General features: G+C 30.0%; 1 protein-coding gene across 1 annotated transcript in view; it reads left to right on the forward strand.

Annotated features, from left to right (window-relative positions):
* Nucleotides 1-20119, forward strand: part of LOC122513754 — a 33431-nt gene that overhangs the window by 11027 nt on the left and 2285 nt on the right. Inside the window, 2 exon segments of the mRNA XM_043630226.1 lie at nt 18255-18780; nt 18783-19927. Coding sequence (XP_043486161.1) covers nt 18388-18780; nt 18783-19927 — 1538 coding nt within the window. The 5' untranslated portion in view covers nt 18255-18387.

Consider the following 20119-nt stretch of genomic DNA (forward strand, 5'->3'; position numbering starts at 1 on the left):
GTATATATTTAAATATATTATCTACAAGAACTAATCGACCTTAAAAAATAAAATCTACACGCATGCATAACAAGAGTCCGAAGAAATTCTACGTGCAAGTTAATATTATACAACTTTACGGATACTTAAGCTACAAATTGTTCGGAATAATATTACACCGCACTCGTTCGAGATAACTTTCCTTTTTGCGTAACCTTGAATTTAATAACTTGTCTGTCTACTTCAAATTCTATGCTCTCTTATAAATCGATGAAGATAAGATAATGTTAGAAAATAATAATGTTCTTACGAATGGACGCGAATCATTTATGTAATTTGATGCTTATTTTTGTTTATAATGAAAATTTACATGACGTCAATTTCATACTTAAGGTAATAATAATAATAATAATAATTTGAAGATAACGATTATTGATTCATCGTTTTTACTGTAATAAAGTTTTTTCAACTCATTTTTTGAGATAGAGCAACAATATAAAAATGGTTTCCCTTCGAGTAAAATTTTTTACGAACTAATTACTGTAATGAGGGGCTTTTTTTTTTATAGAAAACTGTACATACCTCTGAGAGGTGTGTAAATTATAATTTCTTTCTTTTTTTTTTTTTTTTTACTAATTTTTTATACGAAAATTAAACAAAAATATTATAACATACAGCAATAGATGTGTGCGTGTGCGTGTATATGTGTGTGCTATGCTTGACACTAACACACAGATATAGGACTAAACGCATAGTTGAAATACACCAATCATGGTAATTTTGTTTAATGCACTTCGCGGTCAGCTCCATCCTAGCTAAAAGGTTAATTTTGTGGTGAAGTAGTAGAAAATAAGATCTAAAGATCTGCATGTACGAGTAGAATTTCTATGAATATGCATATGAGAGAACCTGAATACATACGATATTTTTTTTATTTCTTTTTTATATTTATATATTAGAATACATTTTTCGAAGATTTTCTAACATTTTAATCGAATTTTATTTTGAAACGATCTATGTCGAAATTAGTTCTGTCTTTTGTTTTCCTTTTTCGTTTTTCAATCTTTATCATTGTCAGAAAATAAACTTAAATTGGAAAGTTTACTTTGTCGTACGTCGTATGCCAATGACGGCGGTACGAGAAAGTAAATTTGTGAAATAGAAACCAAGTTCCTTTAACCATTATGAAATTTCTTGATTAGTTCGATAATTGTACCAGAAAATTCATACTTTATTCTCTTTTAGCGATCGTTTCATACAAATTTTTCATTACTATCGTCTAAAAAATTTCTTTTCGAAAAGAAGGCATAACTTTCTTATCTGAATACAAAAACTTGTATTGAATACAATGTATTTTACGAATCAACAAATAATAATAATAATAATAATAATAATAATAATAATAATAATAATTAAAGGAAAATATTATGTTTTTTAGAAAAGTAATTTCGTTACATCAATGACAAATTAAAGAAAAGTTAACTTTGATGAATCGAAACGAAAGAAAATTTCTAAATAACATTTGAAGTATTTGTTGCTAGAGTGATTGTAAAGTTAGATAATGATTAATGCGACTAACGAAACCTTTTTGAGAAAAATTACTATCCAGAGAACTCGATAATGTGAACACGTTAACTGCCATGTGGGTCACCCGTGACCGGAGTTTATTCTTTCAATGGGGCCATGTGGGTCACCCATGACCAGCGTTACTACTATATTGCAGTGATATTCAAACATTCTTCGACTGATGAAATCCTTATGAGTGTAAAAATATTTAATATAACCCTTTCTCGTATCACGACAAATGATATTAATAAAATGTAATATATCTAAATAACAATTCGTGAAATCTTTCGTAACGTTGCATGGAACACAGTTTGATAACCACTGTTATATCCGTCTATGTTCAATTAAAAGTCCATTAACTAATATTGGTCGATAAACAAATATTTAATAGGAAAAGTATGCTTTTCGTTCATACTTTTACGTGCTACTGTTGATGCATTTTATGGAATAATAGCTAGAAAATTCGAACAATTTATTTCGTAATTTTCTTATAGAAAAAAAAGGAAAAAATAATGAAAATGCAATTAATGTTTTTTGAGTGAACATAAATGACATTGTTTAACATTTAAATTGAAAATACTTGTGTGGCAGTCAACGTGGTTATAAAATTCTTGCTTGCACTCATGGATGTTATAAAATAACTCGACGTTAATGAAATCGGTTGGTTAACGAAAAAAAAAAAGAAAAAAAGAACTCGCGAAGAAAAAGGAAGAAACTTTTACAAAAGATGAAAGAATAACAAAAAACAAAAAAGATGATTAAAGATAAATGGATCTTACAATTAGTTACGTCATTGGGATCGAAAGAAGATTGAATGTTTCTCAACAACATCGTAATTGCTTTTAACGAGAGTGCTACTGCCAAGCCAATGAATCAGTACTATCTTACGATTTTATTAAAGAAAATAGTCTCGCACGTTGATCGTTAAATAGCAACAATCATAATGATCTCAATTATAACCACTGACTAACTCCTGTTACGTCTGTTATTACGAAGAAGAAGTAAGTTTTTCTTCTTACTAAATTTGAACAACGTTCAGCAGCTATGGAAAATGGCGACAACCGGTGAAAAAGAAGACTTGAAAGAAAAAGGAAAAGAAAAGACAAAAACTAGTTACACTTGGATGGATATCCAATCATGCTGAGAAAATGATCGATTATTTTTAAATGTATGTCAATCTATTACAAAGATTACAGATCCGTTTTTTCTTGGTTAGGTTTTTTTTTTTATCATATCGTTTCCAAATGTAGCTAATGTTGATAGTAGAGATATTTTTAATGATTTAATTTAATATTACCTGGTTTCTCTAAATTATATATAGTTGATCATTTAATCGTGTTTACCCGATCGATAATTATCGAATGTGTGCCAATCTGTTTTTAGAGATCGTAAATATTTTTTTTGTAATAATTGTTATTATTATTAATAATGTGTTCAAATGTATGATCGAATGTTTCCTAGTTTCTCAAAAGCATCCGTTTTAAAAATTCAATAGAATTAAATCATGTTCACGATGTGATCTTTTTCTAATCTTGGTAAGAAGACATCGAACTCTGCAACGAATGACCTTTTGTTCTACATACTTGTATTCTTATACTATAGTGAGTATAGTATTTTCAAATATGTGGTTAAATATGTCTTGTTTTATTAGGTTTTATAAGTAACTTTTTTTAAATAAAAGTTTGCTAAGTTTTTGGAATGAAAAAATAATATATTTATTTATATTTAAATAATTTTAATATATAAGTTTGTGTGAATTAAATTTATAGTAAAAAAGTGTATTCTCTTATAAATTATATAATAATTTTATATTTTACTATTGCATATGTGTGTGATACTCTATAAAAAAAAAATAATTTATTATATTTTTTAATTTAAAAATTAAATAATATAATTTTTTTATATACCTATTATTCTTATTTATGTTCACAAAATCTTACCACCATATTCTATATATAAAAATAAGAACAAAATATTATTCCATAAATAAATATCCATTAGCGTGATTTTCAGTGATCTTGGAGGTCTAAGAAATTGGTCCTTTTCGATCTATCCATCGTTTGAAGTTATGGTCATTTAACCATAACCGTATTGGTACCGTATAACGTACTGAACAAGCATCTATTATAATTAAATCCATAAATGTTGACGAAATAATAATGGAATTATTATTTTATTTACTATTTTACTTACCAATTCTGGATGTAATTCATTTAATATGAAAATCTAAAAAAGACTGTGCACTTACATTAATCTTTCAGATCAAAAGTGAGATCCAAATATATTAGTGTTGCATATTGAAAAATACATCAGAAAAATATGTATTTGTACTAAGTAGACGAAACAGCAATCCATTATCGTTTTCTATTTTTATTCCAACTTTTCTCCCTTATCTTTACTTATAAAATTTTTGTTCAAAATTAATTGAGACAGTTTGTGTGTTAAAATAAATATATAAAAAAAGAAACAAAGAAATCTTGGAATCTGAGCACTCTTTTAATATATTCTATACGTTTACCAAGAATTATGATGCATTTTGAAAGGTGGCAAGTGGATCTTGGAATTACAGATGCGTTAGTTCGTTCAGAGATGTGCGCGTGCACACATACACACACACACACAAACAAACACATACCATTTACGCCATACATAGAGATATGCATGCTTAGAAACCATATGCCAGGGTCCGCTTCCTGTCCCCCTCCTCCCTTTCTCTTTTTCCCCTATTTTTCTCCTCTTTTTCTCTTGGAAGCAACCGGTACAGCTTTCTCGTCCTAGAAAGCATCTCGTCGACACGATCACAGCATCACAGCATCATATGGCTTTACGTTATTGCCCGTAGCCATTACGTTGTCTGGCTTGTATTCCCATACATACCAGAGTCCATTGCTTTCCATACGTATTGTACTATGGGTGAATAGGATTGGAAACAAGGAACGGAACAAACGAACGAACGAAACTCACCATTGGTAAAGGTAGTCACCCTTCTCGTGTTATACGATCCCTTGATTGTCTACTTGCGATTTTAAAGGTTTCCTTTCGACTCCAGCCCTATTCATAGTTACGCTCGAATCAGTCTACTACGTTTTTAACGATTTATTTCTTATTTAAATTTAATTTATTTATAAAAACAATAGATTGAAAAAAAAATATTTGAATCGTCTCATAATCAATATCAAAATGATTACCAAGAAAGATTAACATATTTATCGAATATTCCTTTTATTTTTTATATACTATTTTGAATATAATTAGATCGATAAAAATAGTTCGATCAAAATCAATTTAGAAATACGCGAAGGAAAATAAAATAAAGATTTTGAATGATCTATTAAATTTTAATCATTTGTATTGTAACCATTGACGTAACAATAAACATTTCTAAAGAAGATCTAGGTATATCTTTGGAGGACAGTAAATGGTCGACGTGAATCGTTACGTGAAAGATACATTTGAATGTATGAACTCTTGCGGAGACGATGCGTGTGGAAAGTGGAAAGAGAAGTGGTGAAGAGGAGCGAAGAGAAGAAAAGAGAAGAGAAGAGAAGAGAAGAGAGAGCGAATGAAATGCTGCTACTTGCTCTGTTACTATTGCTGCTGCTCCTGTTGCTGTTGCTATTGCTGCTACTGCTATGTGTTGCTATACTCGTTCGTTCCAATTGCGATTTCTCGCTTACGCCTGCCAATTAACCTTAATTGTGCCAGAAGGGAGAAAGAGAACGGGAGCAAAAGAGGAAGAGAAAGAGTTTTATTGATGTGAGTGAGAGAAAGAGAGAGAGAGAGACGGAAAGAGATAGGTAAATTTAGAGAGAGAGAGGGGGGAGGGTAAATAGGAAAATACAGTAGGAAAGAAAGAGATAAATAAATTAAGTTGGGAAGGGTAAATGGTAAATATAGAGTAAGAAAGAGAGAGAAAGTGCGTGTATGTGAGAAAGAGAGAGAGAAATAAAGAGAAAAGGATGCATTTGGTAAAGGAAAGAAGAAAGGAATGGAGAGGAGTCGAAGTGGGGGTTAGGGTAAAGTATTTTAGGGGTGGGGGAAGAAGCTATTACTAGTCGTCGATTTCACCGTGTTTAGAGACTCTCCGATTTTCGAGAGCAAAATAACTCACTCTCTACTACCTACCTTCCACCCACCCTCGGCCCCTCCTCTCTCTTTCTCTTTTATTTCGTCATTTCACATAATGGATATTCGCCTATTTCTTTTTTTCTCTTCTTTCTCTTTTTTCCCTTCTTTCTTTTTTCCTTTTGTGTTTCTCATTGTCTTAACACGTTAATTTTCTGAAATTTTCATCGACGGTAATCTGAACAATAATAGAGCAATAAAATCGTTTTCCGCGTTAGATATTACGGGTTTTTTTTCTTTTTTTATCTTTTTTAGTTTTTCAAAAGGGGTTAGGAAGATACATCGAAGGTAATTAAAAGAATTTATTGCAACGGAAAATTCTGATCGTATTCACAAAGATAAAGATACCCGACAAAGGGTTTTACAAGAGATAGAGTTTAGGATCACGGTGTTTTACTTCGTCGACAAACATCAGAAGATTATCGATAGCAATTTCTAGAACTTAGACAGTGGTGTATTTGATCAGCTACCCCTACTCCAAGGTCACACCGGTGCCCTTGGTGGGACAGACCTTAGAAGTGGCGGGGGAAGACCGCTATGTCTCAATTTAATTAATTCACTTGCTTCAGTTTTTCCATATTAGTTAGGCGGAATCATACACAGGTGATCTGCACATAATTCAATTCATTATACAAGTTCGACTAGTTAGTATAAGTCAGAGGTTACTGCTAGTAAGAAACAATAAGATTAGGTCAGATAGTGATACAGGGTCCAAGCGCCACACTGATCTGCTGTAGAACGAGTATTAAAATATATATCTTCAATTCATCACATTTGAAGTGTATTATTTCTGGATCAACTCCTTCCGCCCTTATAACGTGGAAGTGGAAAAAGATAATAGCCCTTTTTCAAGCTGAGTGAGAAAGCGCGTGTACGAGAGCGTTCACAGTACGGAAGTGAGAACCAGCACGACCGTACAATCTCACAATATTTGCGAAGTTGAATATTTTTTAACAGGGTTTGTTTAAGAACATAAAAGACGATTGATTAAGTGGAGAAAAATCTTGGCAAAGATTTGGTTACGATTTAATTGGAAGAAAAGATAATGGAGGAATTTGTTGGAGAATATTATCGAACGTTATTATACAAATATCGTTGATCGAGTCGAAGGAAGTGATTTTGAAAAAAAAAGAATATGTTTCACGTATAATTATATTAGATCTGTAAGAAGGTTTGTAAATAATAATAATAATAATAATAATAATAAGGACTGATTAACCGTTCAACATTTCCCATTAATCAGTTAGTCTTCTCGTCGTTGTTAAAAAATCGTTGATCATCTAGGGGAAAAAAAAATGATAAAAAATGATAAGTGATTTTTTATGAAATGTTTATACGTTATTATTATTATTATTATTATTATTATTATTATTATTATTATTATTATTATTATTATTATTATTATTATTATTGTTGGTTGTTATTATCAATAATAATAATTATTATTAATAATGTCCAGCATTTTTCTTGGAAATATCGTGGAAATGATTATTATTTAGAAAAAAGAAATTCGTTTCGTGTGTGATCGTGTTATTGTAGATATTTAACTTTATCGAAGATAAAGTTTTATCGATTTTACTAGGTATACTTTTAAAGTTGTTGAGGGATACGTCCAGGTTTTAGTTGAAACAATACGTGAGAAGAAATTTCATTGTCAGAGCAAAAGATTAGACGAGGACAGAAATACAAGAAGAAAATGAGTGAGTAGAGAGAGAGAGAGAGAGAGAGAGAGAGAGAGAGAGAAGAAAGAAAGAAAACTATTATTACTAGTAGTCGATTTCCATTCACAGAGAGTGGCTCTCTAGTTTCCGCCTTTTTCTAAGGATACAACTGTTCAAATACTACCAGCAACAACTTATGTATGCATTCGTCTGTGTATGTATGTATGTTTAGTATGTATGGATGTATGTACAAAAGGAAGGAGAAGATAGAACGTTAATTACAATTGCAAAATAGTTCCTTCGCGTCACGCCTCAAATATTATAGATCCAAACGCGAGCACTGATTTCTTCTCGTTCCACAATAAATCTTTTCCCTCCTACTATTTATTTTTTTTTTTAATTTCTTTTTTTCTATTTTGATACGTGTGAATTATTAACCCTTTGACTATGGCAAATTTTGAGACGCACCGATTGTACCATACAGTATGAATTCAGTTACGATGTACGTCACAAACGCAAACGCAAAATTTCTAAGCGCCCAAAGTAGTCTAAGAATTAATTTTGATATGCGCTTCTGATTTTTATTCTACAATTTTTATCAATTTTCTTTGATATACATATATTATATAATAAACATTTTATATATTAAAGGATTATAGAAGGAATGTGTATACGCATGCACACAAGTATTTGGGTTCAGTACGATAGTATGACAATATATTGATTTTAATTCTAATAATTGTAAATATTTATATTTCATGATTTATTTTATACTTATTATGAATATTTATAATATACAAATAAGGTGTATGTATGTGCGTATGTATGTGAATTATATTATAATTATTTAAATAGAAAATTTTTCTCACAAATTGTATTACAATTATTTGTATTATAAGATAAATCGTAAAATTATTTTTTGCAAATTTTTTACTTACTTTTTAGTCCGCTATCATAATGACCAGTGCATAGAAATATAATTTTTTATAATAAGGATTCTATATATCTGAGGATAATAGGAGTATGCACACACACATACATCCTCATATGTGTCAGGGTTGCATCAAGGTTTCTCGCTGGGGTTGTAATTATAATACTAGACCGATTATAAGTCTAAGAATTGCAAATGTGTTTTTTCTGATTTGTTTTACAATATATATATATTATTATAATTTGAATTATTACAAATTATATTTAAAAATTTATATTATTAAATAAATTTTAGTTATTTGTTTCCTTTTTTTTTTACTTATTGTTAGTTCATTATCATAATTACCAGTTCATATAAATATAATATAAATAATAATAATAATAATAATATATATAAAAGAAGGATTCTCTATATGTTACAATTAAAGATAATGAAGGGAATATAGTGCTCCTGTAATTAAAGTGAAGAAATTTCTAATATAACACCAATTATGGGGAAATCTATACTCAAGTATAAACCGTATGAAGACGTAGACTGATTATGAGTTAAAAATATATCAAAAATTAATTTTAGAAATTCTGATAATAATAATAGTTATAATATACAATTTTAATCATTTAAATAACAGTTATTTGAAATTATTTTTATTAAATACATATTTAGTACTTTTTCACTTGGTCCTTATTATTATAATTACAGCCAATTATTATGAATATAATACATGAAATAATGATTATACCAATAGGATCTATTTATATATATTTAAAAATAACACGTATATACGTATTCTTATGTAACATGCAAAAAAAGAAAAAATAATTTCCCACAAATATGCATAAATAACAAGCACCTACATCTTCTTCCTCCACATAATCTTCAAGTCAAATGAGAACAAAACATTCCAGTGGTTTGAAAAGAATCTTCATATTTTAATATAATATTCATTAAAATATAATTGACCAAAGAAATAAAAAAAAAACAAAATACAGCCTCAACAAATAAAGTAATAAAATGAGAATATAACGTTAATAAGCGAGAATAATCTTTTCATAATATCAAATTCAAAAGTCGGTTCGTTAAAAGATACACATTTACGGTATGGTAAAGCGATTTCTTACGGATATTTATGTTGACTTTTATGTATTCTATATACAGTTAGAATCGTTGAGTTAGCGCGTGTCTCGTTTCCCCCTTAAAGAATATTCTAAAAGGAAAGGAAAAGAAATCGTTAGCAAAATGTTAACACTTCTCCATGAGATCTTCGTCGTCATGACATCCGGAATTCATGATTTTTTTCGTAGATCGCAACACGATCTATGAAAGGAGGAATAAGATCCTCTCGGTATTCGGAATTTTCAATGAACACGACTACTATTCACTATTCACTCTCTCTCTCTCTCTCTCTCTCTCTCTTTCTCTCTCTCTTTCTGTCTTTCTTTCTTTTACCCCACACACACACTCTCTTTTTCTTTTTCTTTCTTTGACTCACAATCAGTCAGGCAAATGTTGAGTAGAATCGCTGCATCAGATAACACCGAGTATATATTGCGTATATAATTAAGGCAGTTATTGGTATATATAGATTATATACTTACTTAACGGTAGTTGAATGTCGAAACGAGGTCGTAGTTCCCTTCCACAGGAAGCAAATGGCACTTTAAATTACCCAGTCTTAATAAACGTCATGCTTTCGTCAAGGGACAACCACCATCAACTAAAAGATCAGAATTTTTTTATGTATTATTGTAAAATTGACTTCAATCTCGCGTAAACCGGAATTCAATCGTATGTTTTAGATTTGTTGTTTTTTCTTTTTTTACGTATTATTGTAAAATTAACTTCGATCTCGTGTCAACCGAAACTACAATCGTATGTTTTAGATTTGTTGTTTTTTCTTTGTTTCGTATTTGTTGTTAAATCTATAAAACATTTTGATATTTCACTATATTAGATAGATATAATATTCTTCGAATGTTTCTTTCGTTGGGGAACAATTTATGGGATGGAATATATTATAGTTTTACTTATTTTACTAAAATTGTTTTATTTTTATGTTATCATCGGAATGTTTCTTCTTTTTTTTTTTTTTTTTTTTTTGTAAAAAAGTCAATCACAAATCGGAAAATTAACAACTAATGTATCCCTTGATTTATGTTCTATTATGCGAAATGGTGTAGGCTATTAATTTATTAAAGGTAAAAAATACATAATTTGAACATTTATAAAAGAAAATCTGATTGTAAATAATTATTATAAATTGTTCTATATTATTGATTATATGAAAAAGTTTTTATACATTTAAATACATTTTATTCTTAAAAAATGTTTTACTATCGAACAATTAATTTTTTTTTTCATTTTTTTGTTATGCACGGTGTATATAAATATTTTCTTTTTTGTTAATGAAAAGGCAGCTATTGACTACAAAAAATTTCTTATATAAATACATATATATGTATTTGAAAATGAGTAATCGGATAGGCATGCGTAAAGCATTTTTTGCTGGAAATGACTTCCCCTATTACATCCTTTTGTTTAATCCATGACTTCTGGGACATCCGGTGTACGATACTCACATACATACACGTGCACAATACACACAGAGGAGGATGTCTGTTTAAACATGTCCAAGCAAATATCTTGCAGCTGGTTGAAATTACAAGGAACTTTAATAAGAGAAATTTGCATTGTACTGACAATGACATAGCAATAAAATTCATGCAAAAAAAAGATATAAAAAACCACAATAGTGAAGTAATTACCAAAATTAAATTTGAAGATAATTGATAAAATGTCGAACGCGTTAGTTTATCGAATACTTCTACGAATAATCAAGAATATTTAAGCAAATATAAATATCACTAGATTAGTAAGTACACATACACACACGTGCGAACGCGCGCGCGCGCACACACACACGCACACACAACTTTTAAATATATGTGCTAATAAGCAAGAGAACGTGTAAATAATGACGTATTGACATGTATGCATCGATATTTAAAATTGCGAAAGTAGTCGAGTCAAAGCCTTGAGGTTCGTTGTAAAGAAAATGTCAAAATATTTAAAAAATAAAAATAAAAAATTAAATCAACAAATAACGCGTAAAAAAATATTAGCCGAATTAAAAGCAAAAGAAAATCAAATCCTCGAATATTTACATTATACACGGTGTCCTGTAACTAGTGGTACAATTGTATCATTATTATATAATAATTAGTTTGTTTAGTCGTTTAATCTAATATATAATATTAATAATATAACCTAATTAATATTTAACGATTTCCTTACTAGAATGTAAGCATATATACGTCGAACCTTCATAAAACTATAAAATAGAAAGACTTTTAATACCAAATTAATCAAATTTAATAAAAATACAGAAAAGAATGACCTATTTATTTAATTGTACCACCAACTGTAGAACCAACTCAAATTTACTTGAAATAGTTAGTTTAACAATAACAAGCTAATATAGTGACTCTCAATCATTTTTTAGTTTTATTCCCGCCATTTTAGTATAATTTAGTTTACCTCCTCCTTTCTCCAAGCAATCTAATTTAAATAGATATCAAATTTTGCTAATTTTTGATGTTAAAAGTTAAAAGTTTATTCTTTATTGAGAACCCCCGTAATACGAGAGATTCGTTAAAAAAGAGAAAACGCTTAACGTTAATTCATTTGAAAAATGTCACATAACTATTTCACACTCGATGATTCACTATGATATGTCAAGATTAGGTAAGTTTTAGGTCTAATTAAGATCTCGTTAACGTGTGCTTATCTAGAAAGGAAACATAAATACATTAGTCCGTTTATTTTCAAGATTTAACTACGTGATATTATTCGTAAAATAAATGTCGAGTTTTTTTAATTATTTGAATCCAATCTTTAGAAAAAGAAAACGTGTTATTAAATTAATTTAAAATTAATGTCATATATATATATATTCACTATGATTAATTATTCTGATCAAGGTTAGATGAGTTTTTATATCTAATTAAAAAGTTAATCTAAGTTCGTTTATTTAATAATAAGAAAAAAAAGAAGAAAAAGTTTTGTTTGGATGACTCAATTTAAAGATGATTCATCGAAAATATTTTGTTACGGTCGGAAGTCTTTGAAATAATCTGACCCAATCAAAACATTTCCTTATTTGAAATTTGTCCTTTCCATTAGCATAACGCAATCGATTCAAATAATTAATATTATTCGAACTTTAACGATCCTTTATCGGTATGAATTTTTTTCTGACCATTCTTAGGAGGGAGAGAAGGAATCTTCATCGACTAAATAAGAAATAATTCGAGAATACCGATAGAAGAACCAAGTTTCATCGAGTTTCGTCCTTTGATCATACCAGACTCACTCCTTCCATCATCGCATTTTATTTTCTGATTTGTTTTCTTTTTTTCTTTCTTCTTCTTCTTCTTTTTTCTTACTTTATCATCGTCGCTTTTGATCTTGATCTTTTTACCAAAGTTCCTTCTTTCATCCTACGGACAAGGATCCATTCATTTTTTACATTAATATTTTCTTTTTACTTTTAACACTTTTCTTGTGAGCTCACAACTTCTTAAAAGGGAGACATATTCGGTTATTTTCTTTTTCTGTCTGGCCAATTATATATTTTAATCGAAATTATTCCAATTTTTCTTTTACATATTTATAATATAAATGATCTATACACAAAATATTGAATAATTAAATACACAAATTTAGTTCATATAAAAAGAAAAACGTCGTAAAACAAGCATGCAACTAAAATTATAATTTTATTAAATCATTAAATTATTAATTTTTTTTTCTTTTTTGTATGACCTGTTGGAGATATTAGTGTGAAGTCACAATATTTGTTTAAGATACTTTATTTAAACAATATACAAGAGACAGAAACTAATGGTACTTTGGATAGTATAAGACTGTGATGCTATTTTTAAATTATTGATTGAAAGAACAAAAAATAATACTTTATAGTGAATTATGTGAAGTAAAATGAAAAAGAAAAAATATGTTGGAATACGTTGTGCAGTGGTCGACGGTTCGTTATGAAGTGTTCGGTCCGATACCGATACTTAATCCGTCTCCTATTTCTCCTTATCTTTTCTAAGGAAAACAAACCAGAACAAAGAGCTCCCTTTTATCCTTTCTTCGGCCTGCTCGATCTGCCGATCGCTTGTGTGTGTGCGTATGTGCATGTGCCGATAAAGAAAATATATTTTTCTCAACAAAATCCAATGTTCTCAGGAACACGTACGCTTGTTCCGGGAAGATATTATCTAATTATAATGCGCCGTTGTAATTATTTATATTATATTTAGAATACGTCGAGTATATAATTATTTTTCATTAATTCATGATAATTAATTAACATTTGCGATATCCCATGAAAAATGATTTCAAAATTAAAAATGTTTCATCGTGAAAAATGTGTGACGAATTTATATACCAATTGTAAATTGGATTTTATTTTCTCACATTAATTTTATTATCTTACTCTTTCTTATTTTATTAGTAAAACATTTTTTATCATTATTCTTATAAACGACATTGTTGCATTTTTCCTACTCGTTGCGTTTTTAAATTCTTTCTACCCGTTATTTCGTATATTCTCCTATATATCGCAAATATTTATCCGATCGATATATACTACCCCCCCCCCCCCATTTCTTCCACAGCACTTAAATAACGTACACCGCTCTTAAAACTTTTCACTTTTTGTTTGACTTAAAAATTTTCTTTACTTTTCCAAAAGAAATTTAACTGAAAAAAGAAAAAAAAATGACAAACATCTTTTGAACAAATCCTCATCGAGAATAGTTCGGGAAGTTTGGTATGTTGCTGCTGCTGTTGCTAAAGTTAGCACCGACACGAAAGATTCCTTCACATGCATAAGTACATACATACGCGTGTACATGCATGCATAAATACATACACGTATACATATATAAATGGTACGTCCTTCGTGTTAGAATGAACGTTCGTTCTATTGGCAAATGCCAACCAGATAAGTATACTTCGCGAAAGATCTTTCATTTCAAATGAAAAGATGAAGATAAAGATAAAAATGAAGATGAAGATGAAGATGAAGAAGAAGCTTGAGAGAAATCGAGAGGTATCTCGCGTGAAATTATAGATAGAATCGAACGAAATGATAGACCACCTCAAACGTAATAGTTCGCTTACCCTATTGTTGACAAAAGTTACGAGAGAGATCAAAGAAAAATAAAGACTAATTGTGAGAAAGAGAAAGATTATGCGAGATTAGATCAGGACGATTGAAAGTGCACATCGCATACTTTTTCTATCCAAGAAAAAAAAAAATAATAGATAATACGATTGAGTAAGATGAAATTTTCATCTTCGAAAACGAACTCCAATCACGACCCATATACATTTTAAACCATAATGCTTGCAAACTGACATGAAACTTCGCTCTATATGGTAATGGTTACATCGAATGATTTATAATAAAAACTAAATTAACGAACGTAATGTTTTAGTTTTATTTTACTTTATTTAAATAAATGATTTATTACAACATTTGTTATAATTTATTTTGACTTTTATTTTCGATAAATAAATAAATAAAAATCTGCGTATAAAATGAAACTGAATTAAATCATTGCTCTTTTGAAACCTCAATGATGTTGCATTTTTTAGATTCACTTTTCAGTAAACACTTAAACGTGACTCTGATTTCAAATGCAGCGATAGAAATGGTCCGATGATATTTCTATTTCATTTATGACAACCGTAAAAATCATCCTCGTTCATTAAGCAATCTCAACTGCTGTAAAGCAATCCTAGAAGTTTACATTCCACGATTTCATCATCAGCATTCTTTCTCTCCTATCTCTATTTCTTTTAATCATCGTTCTTTCATCTCTAAGATCCATTAGAAGATCAAATACGAGAAGGTTGATTTTTCTTACAACCGAATTACATTAGAAATTATATAAACGTAGTATTATATTATTATTAAACAAGATGCATACTAGCTATTTTTCTGTTTTTATATAATCACGAAATTGCTACTTTGTTATTTATTTTTTTTTTAATTTTTTAAACATTTATTTATCCACTCATTTATTCTTTCATATATCCATTTCCAATATATTCGTGTACTATATCACGTAACACGTGCTCGATCCTTATCAGATCGTTTTCAACCTTTATCGTTGATAAAGGTTGTAATATTAATTATTGTAGGTAACATTAGCTTTGAAAATTCATTCGAAACTTTCTCATGTACATTTTTTCTTATTCATCATCATCATCATCATCATCATCTTCATCTTCATCTTCATCTTCATCTTCACCTTTTCTTGTTTTTACTTCAACGCGTTAAATGATTACGCAGGATTCTATTCTTGAACATGTCATCATTTTTATCTTCCTTATTTTTTTTTTATCTTTTTTATCTTTTTTTATTTTATTATCTTTCGTATACGATGATCGTACGCATTTATAAATACTAATGATACTTATTTTTGTTTGTATGCGTGTATTCGCATTGGCATCTGTAGATGCCAATGATATTTCAAGTTGTTTTACAACTTTCTTCATGAAAATCTTTCGTGGAAGGAAGGCGCGAGTTTTGCACAGTAAATGCAAACTCGGATGTAAAACGTTCCTGGATTTATTTATCGTTGCCAAGGATTTACTTACTTTCGTAAAGGCTCCTTCCAGTCTGCCAGTAAAAGAGTTTTTCCTGGAAACACAAATTTTCCACCTTAAGAAATCCTTTCCACCTCGGTTAGCACCTTTTAATCTCGAGAAATGTATACTGCGGAATAGGATACATAAAAGAAAAGAGAAAGAGAGGGGGGGAAAGAGAGGGGGCGGGAAATGAAAGATTTAGACTAAATTATAATACTGTGGTTTTTATTTGGAACAAGTTCATGTCAATATTGGTTTTTAATTTTAATAAAACACGAAAATGAAATTCCTTCGAAAAAATTCTAAAATTAATAATTATGTTTGCACTGATCGGTTGAGCAGATCAATTGTTTTAAAAATCAATGGTTTCTAGATATGTATTCATACATCGGTATTAAATTTATGTATTTTATATTAATATACTAGCGTGAATTGAAATGTTTTGAGCCTTAACAAAACAAACAATTATTTTCTTTTTTTAATAAAAGCGAGTTTGACCGAACAAAATTGTTTGATATTTTAGACTCAAAACTTGTCAACCCATCTATTTATAATTATATTTCGTATTTATATATATTTTATATAATTTATATTTATATTTCATAATTAAAAATAAGAACAAAATGTTATGGAATCATGAGCTTTTAAATTTTTTATTCAAAAATTATAATTCCATTTGAAAATGTCGTCCGTTGTTATGAATGTTAAGATTGGAATCTACAGAGAATAGAATTGATTACGTTATTAATTTCTTTTTTACTTTTCTTAATAAATTTCAGTTAATACGTCACGAATCCCTCTGCGTATTCATTTGTATTTGATAAATTGTTTTTTCCACTGTTTTCCACAAATAAAAATCCATTAGCGTGATATTCAGTAATCTTGGGGATCTAAGAAATTGGTCCTTTTCGATCTATCCATCGTTTGAAGTTATGGTTATTTAACTATAACTGTATTGGTACCGTATAACGTACTGAACGAACATCTAATTGGATCCATAAATGTTGGCGAAATAATAATGGAATATCTCTTACCAATTATGGCTGTAATTCATTTAATATGAAAATATAAAAAAGATTTTGGAGGTAATCTTTCAGGTCAAAAGAGGCATACGAATATATTGTTTCCACATATTCAAATAAACATCAGAAATATGTATTTATACTGGGTGTACGAAACAACAGTTCGTTATCAAGTTTTGACCAATATTCTTTTATCTTTAAGATAGCCATTGTAATATAATCATTCAGTAAATTTTCAAATGATTTTTAAAATACCCAATGAGTCATACTGAATTAAAATTCTGCTTTTTTATCCTTCCTTATCTATTCTGAAGCCCTTAATAGCCTTTCCATCGGCATTATCTTTCTTAGTGTTCTTAGTTGTCTCCTGTCAATCGTATCGGACAATTGTATTTTTCATGTTACTTACATTATTTTTAGTTGTATAATTATAAGTGATAATTCTAATTCGTTACTTAATCTCGAGGATATGATTTAAGTCAAAAAATTAGGTATCGCAATACGAAATATTTTTCTAATCACTGCATATAGCCGACCTTTTCTTTCTTTGCTCATTCCTCCTCTTCTCCGATTCTCTTTTTCTCTTTCACATCAGTCAGATAATTTCAAAACTCTGGCGAGCTATTGATAATCGATGAGAAGTTGTTTCGGCCATGCTCGTACCGTGCTCTCTGTATGTTGTGTAAGAGACAATGATGTATGCATATATATGTATGTATGTATTTTCGATGAATAATATCGAAATATAATATTCGATTTAATTCATAGACAATCGAGAATTTGTATGATCACGTTGATTCAGGTTAAATCTCATTTGTGTACTTTTTTTTAATTATTTAAATACAATTGTTCTCGATTTAATAATGAATTTTCTTTAAATAACTCAACGAATATTAATTGTGTGTATGTTTTATAAAAAAGATACCTGATGGGTGTGAAATTTAACATATTTAGTGATGAAGTTTAATTATTCTAAATTTAGAAATGAATTTCTTTTTTGTTTACAAAATATATAAAATAATTAAATCAATATAATAACATGCGTATTTTACAGGTGAGATTGATGTAAAATAAAATTTGACAAAAAGGACAGTAATTCTCGTTGATTTAAAAATTAATTTTATTTATTACATAAAATAATAAACAAATAATATTTGCGCATATTTGCATAATTATTAGAGATGATTGAAGCAATAAAAGAATTTGACAAAATTCGAGACAACAAATTTTAATTTTTAAATAGAAAAATAAATGTTTGTATTAATTATATAAAATAATAAAACAAATCTCTTTGTGTGTGTGTTACAGAGGATACTGATGCGAAAACTGTGCAGTGCCTGAACGAAGCGGTAGCTTCGTGAAAGATAGAAATAGAAGAAGAAGGAAGATTAAAAGAAAGAAAGTGAGAGAGAGAGGGAAAGAAAAAACAAGTAGAACCAGGATGTTGCAGAGTTGCAACGGGAGCACGTTGCGACGTGCTAGGCGAGTCCTCGTGTTCGTTTTTGCCTGGAGTCTCGTGATGATAGCAGCAGTTCAATTTCGTCATGCCGAAAACAGTGCATTTCGTCCCGGTAGTGGTAGTGGTAGTGGTGGTAGTCGAAGTAGCGAAGAAAATAATGCGGTTGGTGACTTGGTCATCGACGATAATAACAATTACGTACGTCGTGAAGCGATCGTGAGAACAGGAGGATACGATAAAACGTCTTCTGGTTCATCAAGTAGTCTCGCATTATCTCGTTATCTTTTGCAAAGATCTAAGGACCCAGAAACTGGTTTTGGTAATAATATAGCTGGTGGATCGATTATACCAACAACTACGATCGTAGGTAATAAAATAATTACGAGAATCCAGTTACGAGAAATCCATTGGATTTGGAACCCTTGTTGGATAAGAGGCCAGCTAAAACTGAAGAAGAGTTGATCGAAGAGATCGAAGAAAGGTTACCCAGTTTACCGCTTGCTTATTGGAGCAAAAGTAACAAGTTAAACGGTCAACAAAATAAATTATCCAAAAAGGGTAACGAGAGTTGTGCTAATTTCAAGTTTCCTTCGATCTACGATCTAGAATTTAATAACATTTACTGGCAAACGTTGAGGACAAGTAACGGTACTTTCCAGTTCTTCGGAGCATTTTATGATAAACGAAAGCTTTCGAGGATCGGACCGGCTATAAGGATCGTTGGTATGATCGATAGGATCGAGCCTACTGTTAAAACTTATTGTCAGATGTGGTTTGACGGTGAGAAAAGTCCGGTAGTAGTAGAGTATTTAGAATACAAATATATATGGTATCCTAAATGGGGTAATTATAAACAGGGAATATATCAGCCTTACGTTATAGCTTGCAAAATTCCGCAATCTCATTGGACCAAAGGTCCACCTGCTTCCATTTCTATGGTAGAAAAACCTTGCGACACTGCGACTAACAATCTCCGAGTTATTTACAATAAACCTGAACGTAAAAAGGATTTTGCCGTTTGCGTTAAGGGTCTGGATTTCTTACACGAAGATCTATCGGTCAGATTAGTCGAATGGATCGAATTGATCACTCTTCTTGGGGCGGATAAAATCTTTTTCTACGAACTACAAGTTCATCCTAATATCACGAAAGTTTTGAACTATTATCAAAGACTCGGTAAAGTACATGTGACACCTCTTACACTACCCGGGGGACAACCCAACGTTCCCTCGTTTCAACACATGTACCTAACGAAAAAAACTAATCATAAAAGGCAAAACGAACTCATACCCTACAATGATTGTCTTTACAAACACATGTACGAATACGAATATATAGCTTTGTTAGATGTCGACGAAGTGATCATGCCCGTTAAGGATGCTACTTGGCAGGACCTTATGAAAAGGGTTTTACCAAAGGCCTTCAAAATACGAAACGAGACACGAGCCTCTTACAACGTGAGAAACGTTTACTTCCTCGACGACCTGCTGCAGCCCCATGGCCATTTCAAGGACATACCTAGGTGAGTGCGCTGACTTTCACGGCATATAATTGCTTAACAGTATCTCGGATCCTGTTCGTCAACGTGACATTATTTTCGCGAGACGTTTATTTTCACGTATCGTTGGTGATTAATCTCGTTGATATTAAAACAGCTGTCACGGTTGTCTGTAGGATTTTAAAATGGTTAAAATGAACAAACAATAAAAAAAGA

Source organism: Polistes fuscatus, unplaced genomic scaffold (genome assembly GCF_010416935.1).
Source record: "Polistes fuscatus isolate 324 unplaced genomic scaffold, CU_Pfus_HIC Scaffold1, whole genome shotgun sequence".
NCBI classification, from domain to species: domain Eukaryota; kingdom Metazoa; phylum Arthropoda; class Insecta; order Hymenoptera; family Vespidae; genus Polistes; species Polistes fuscatus.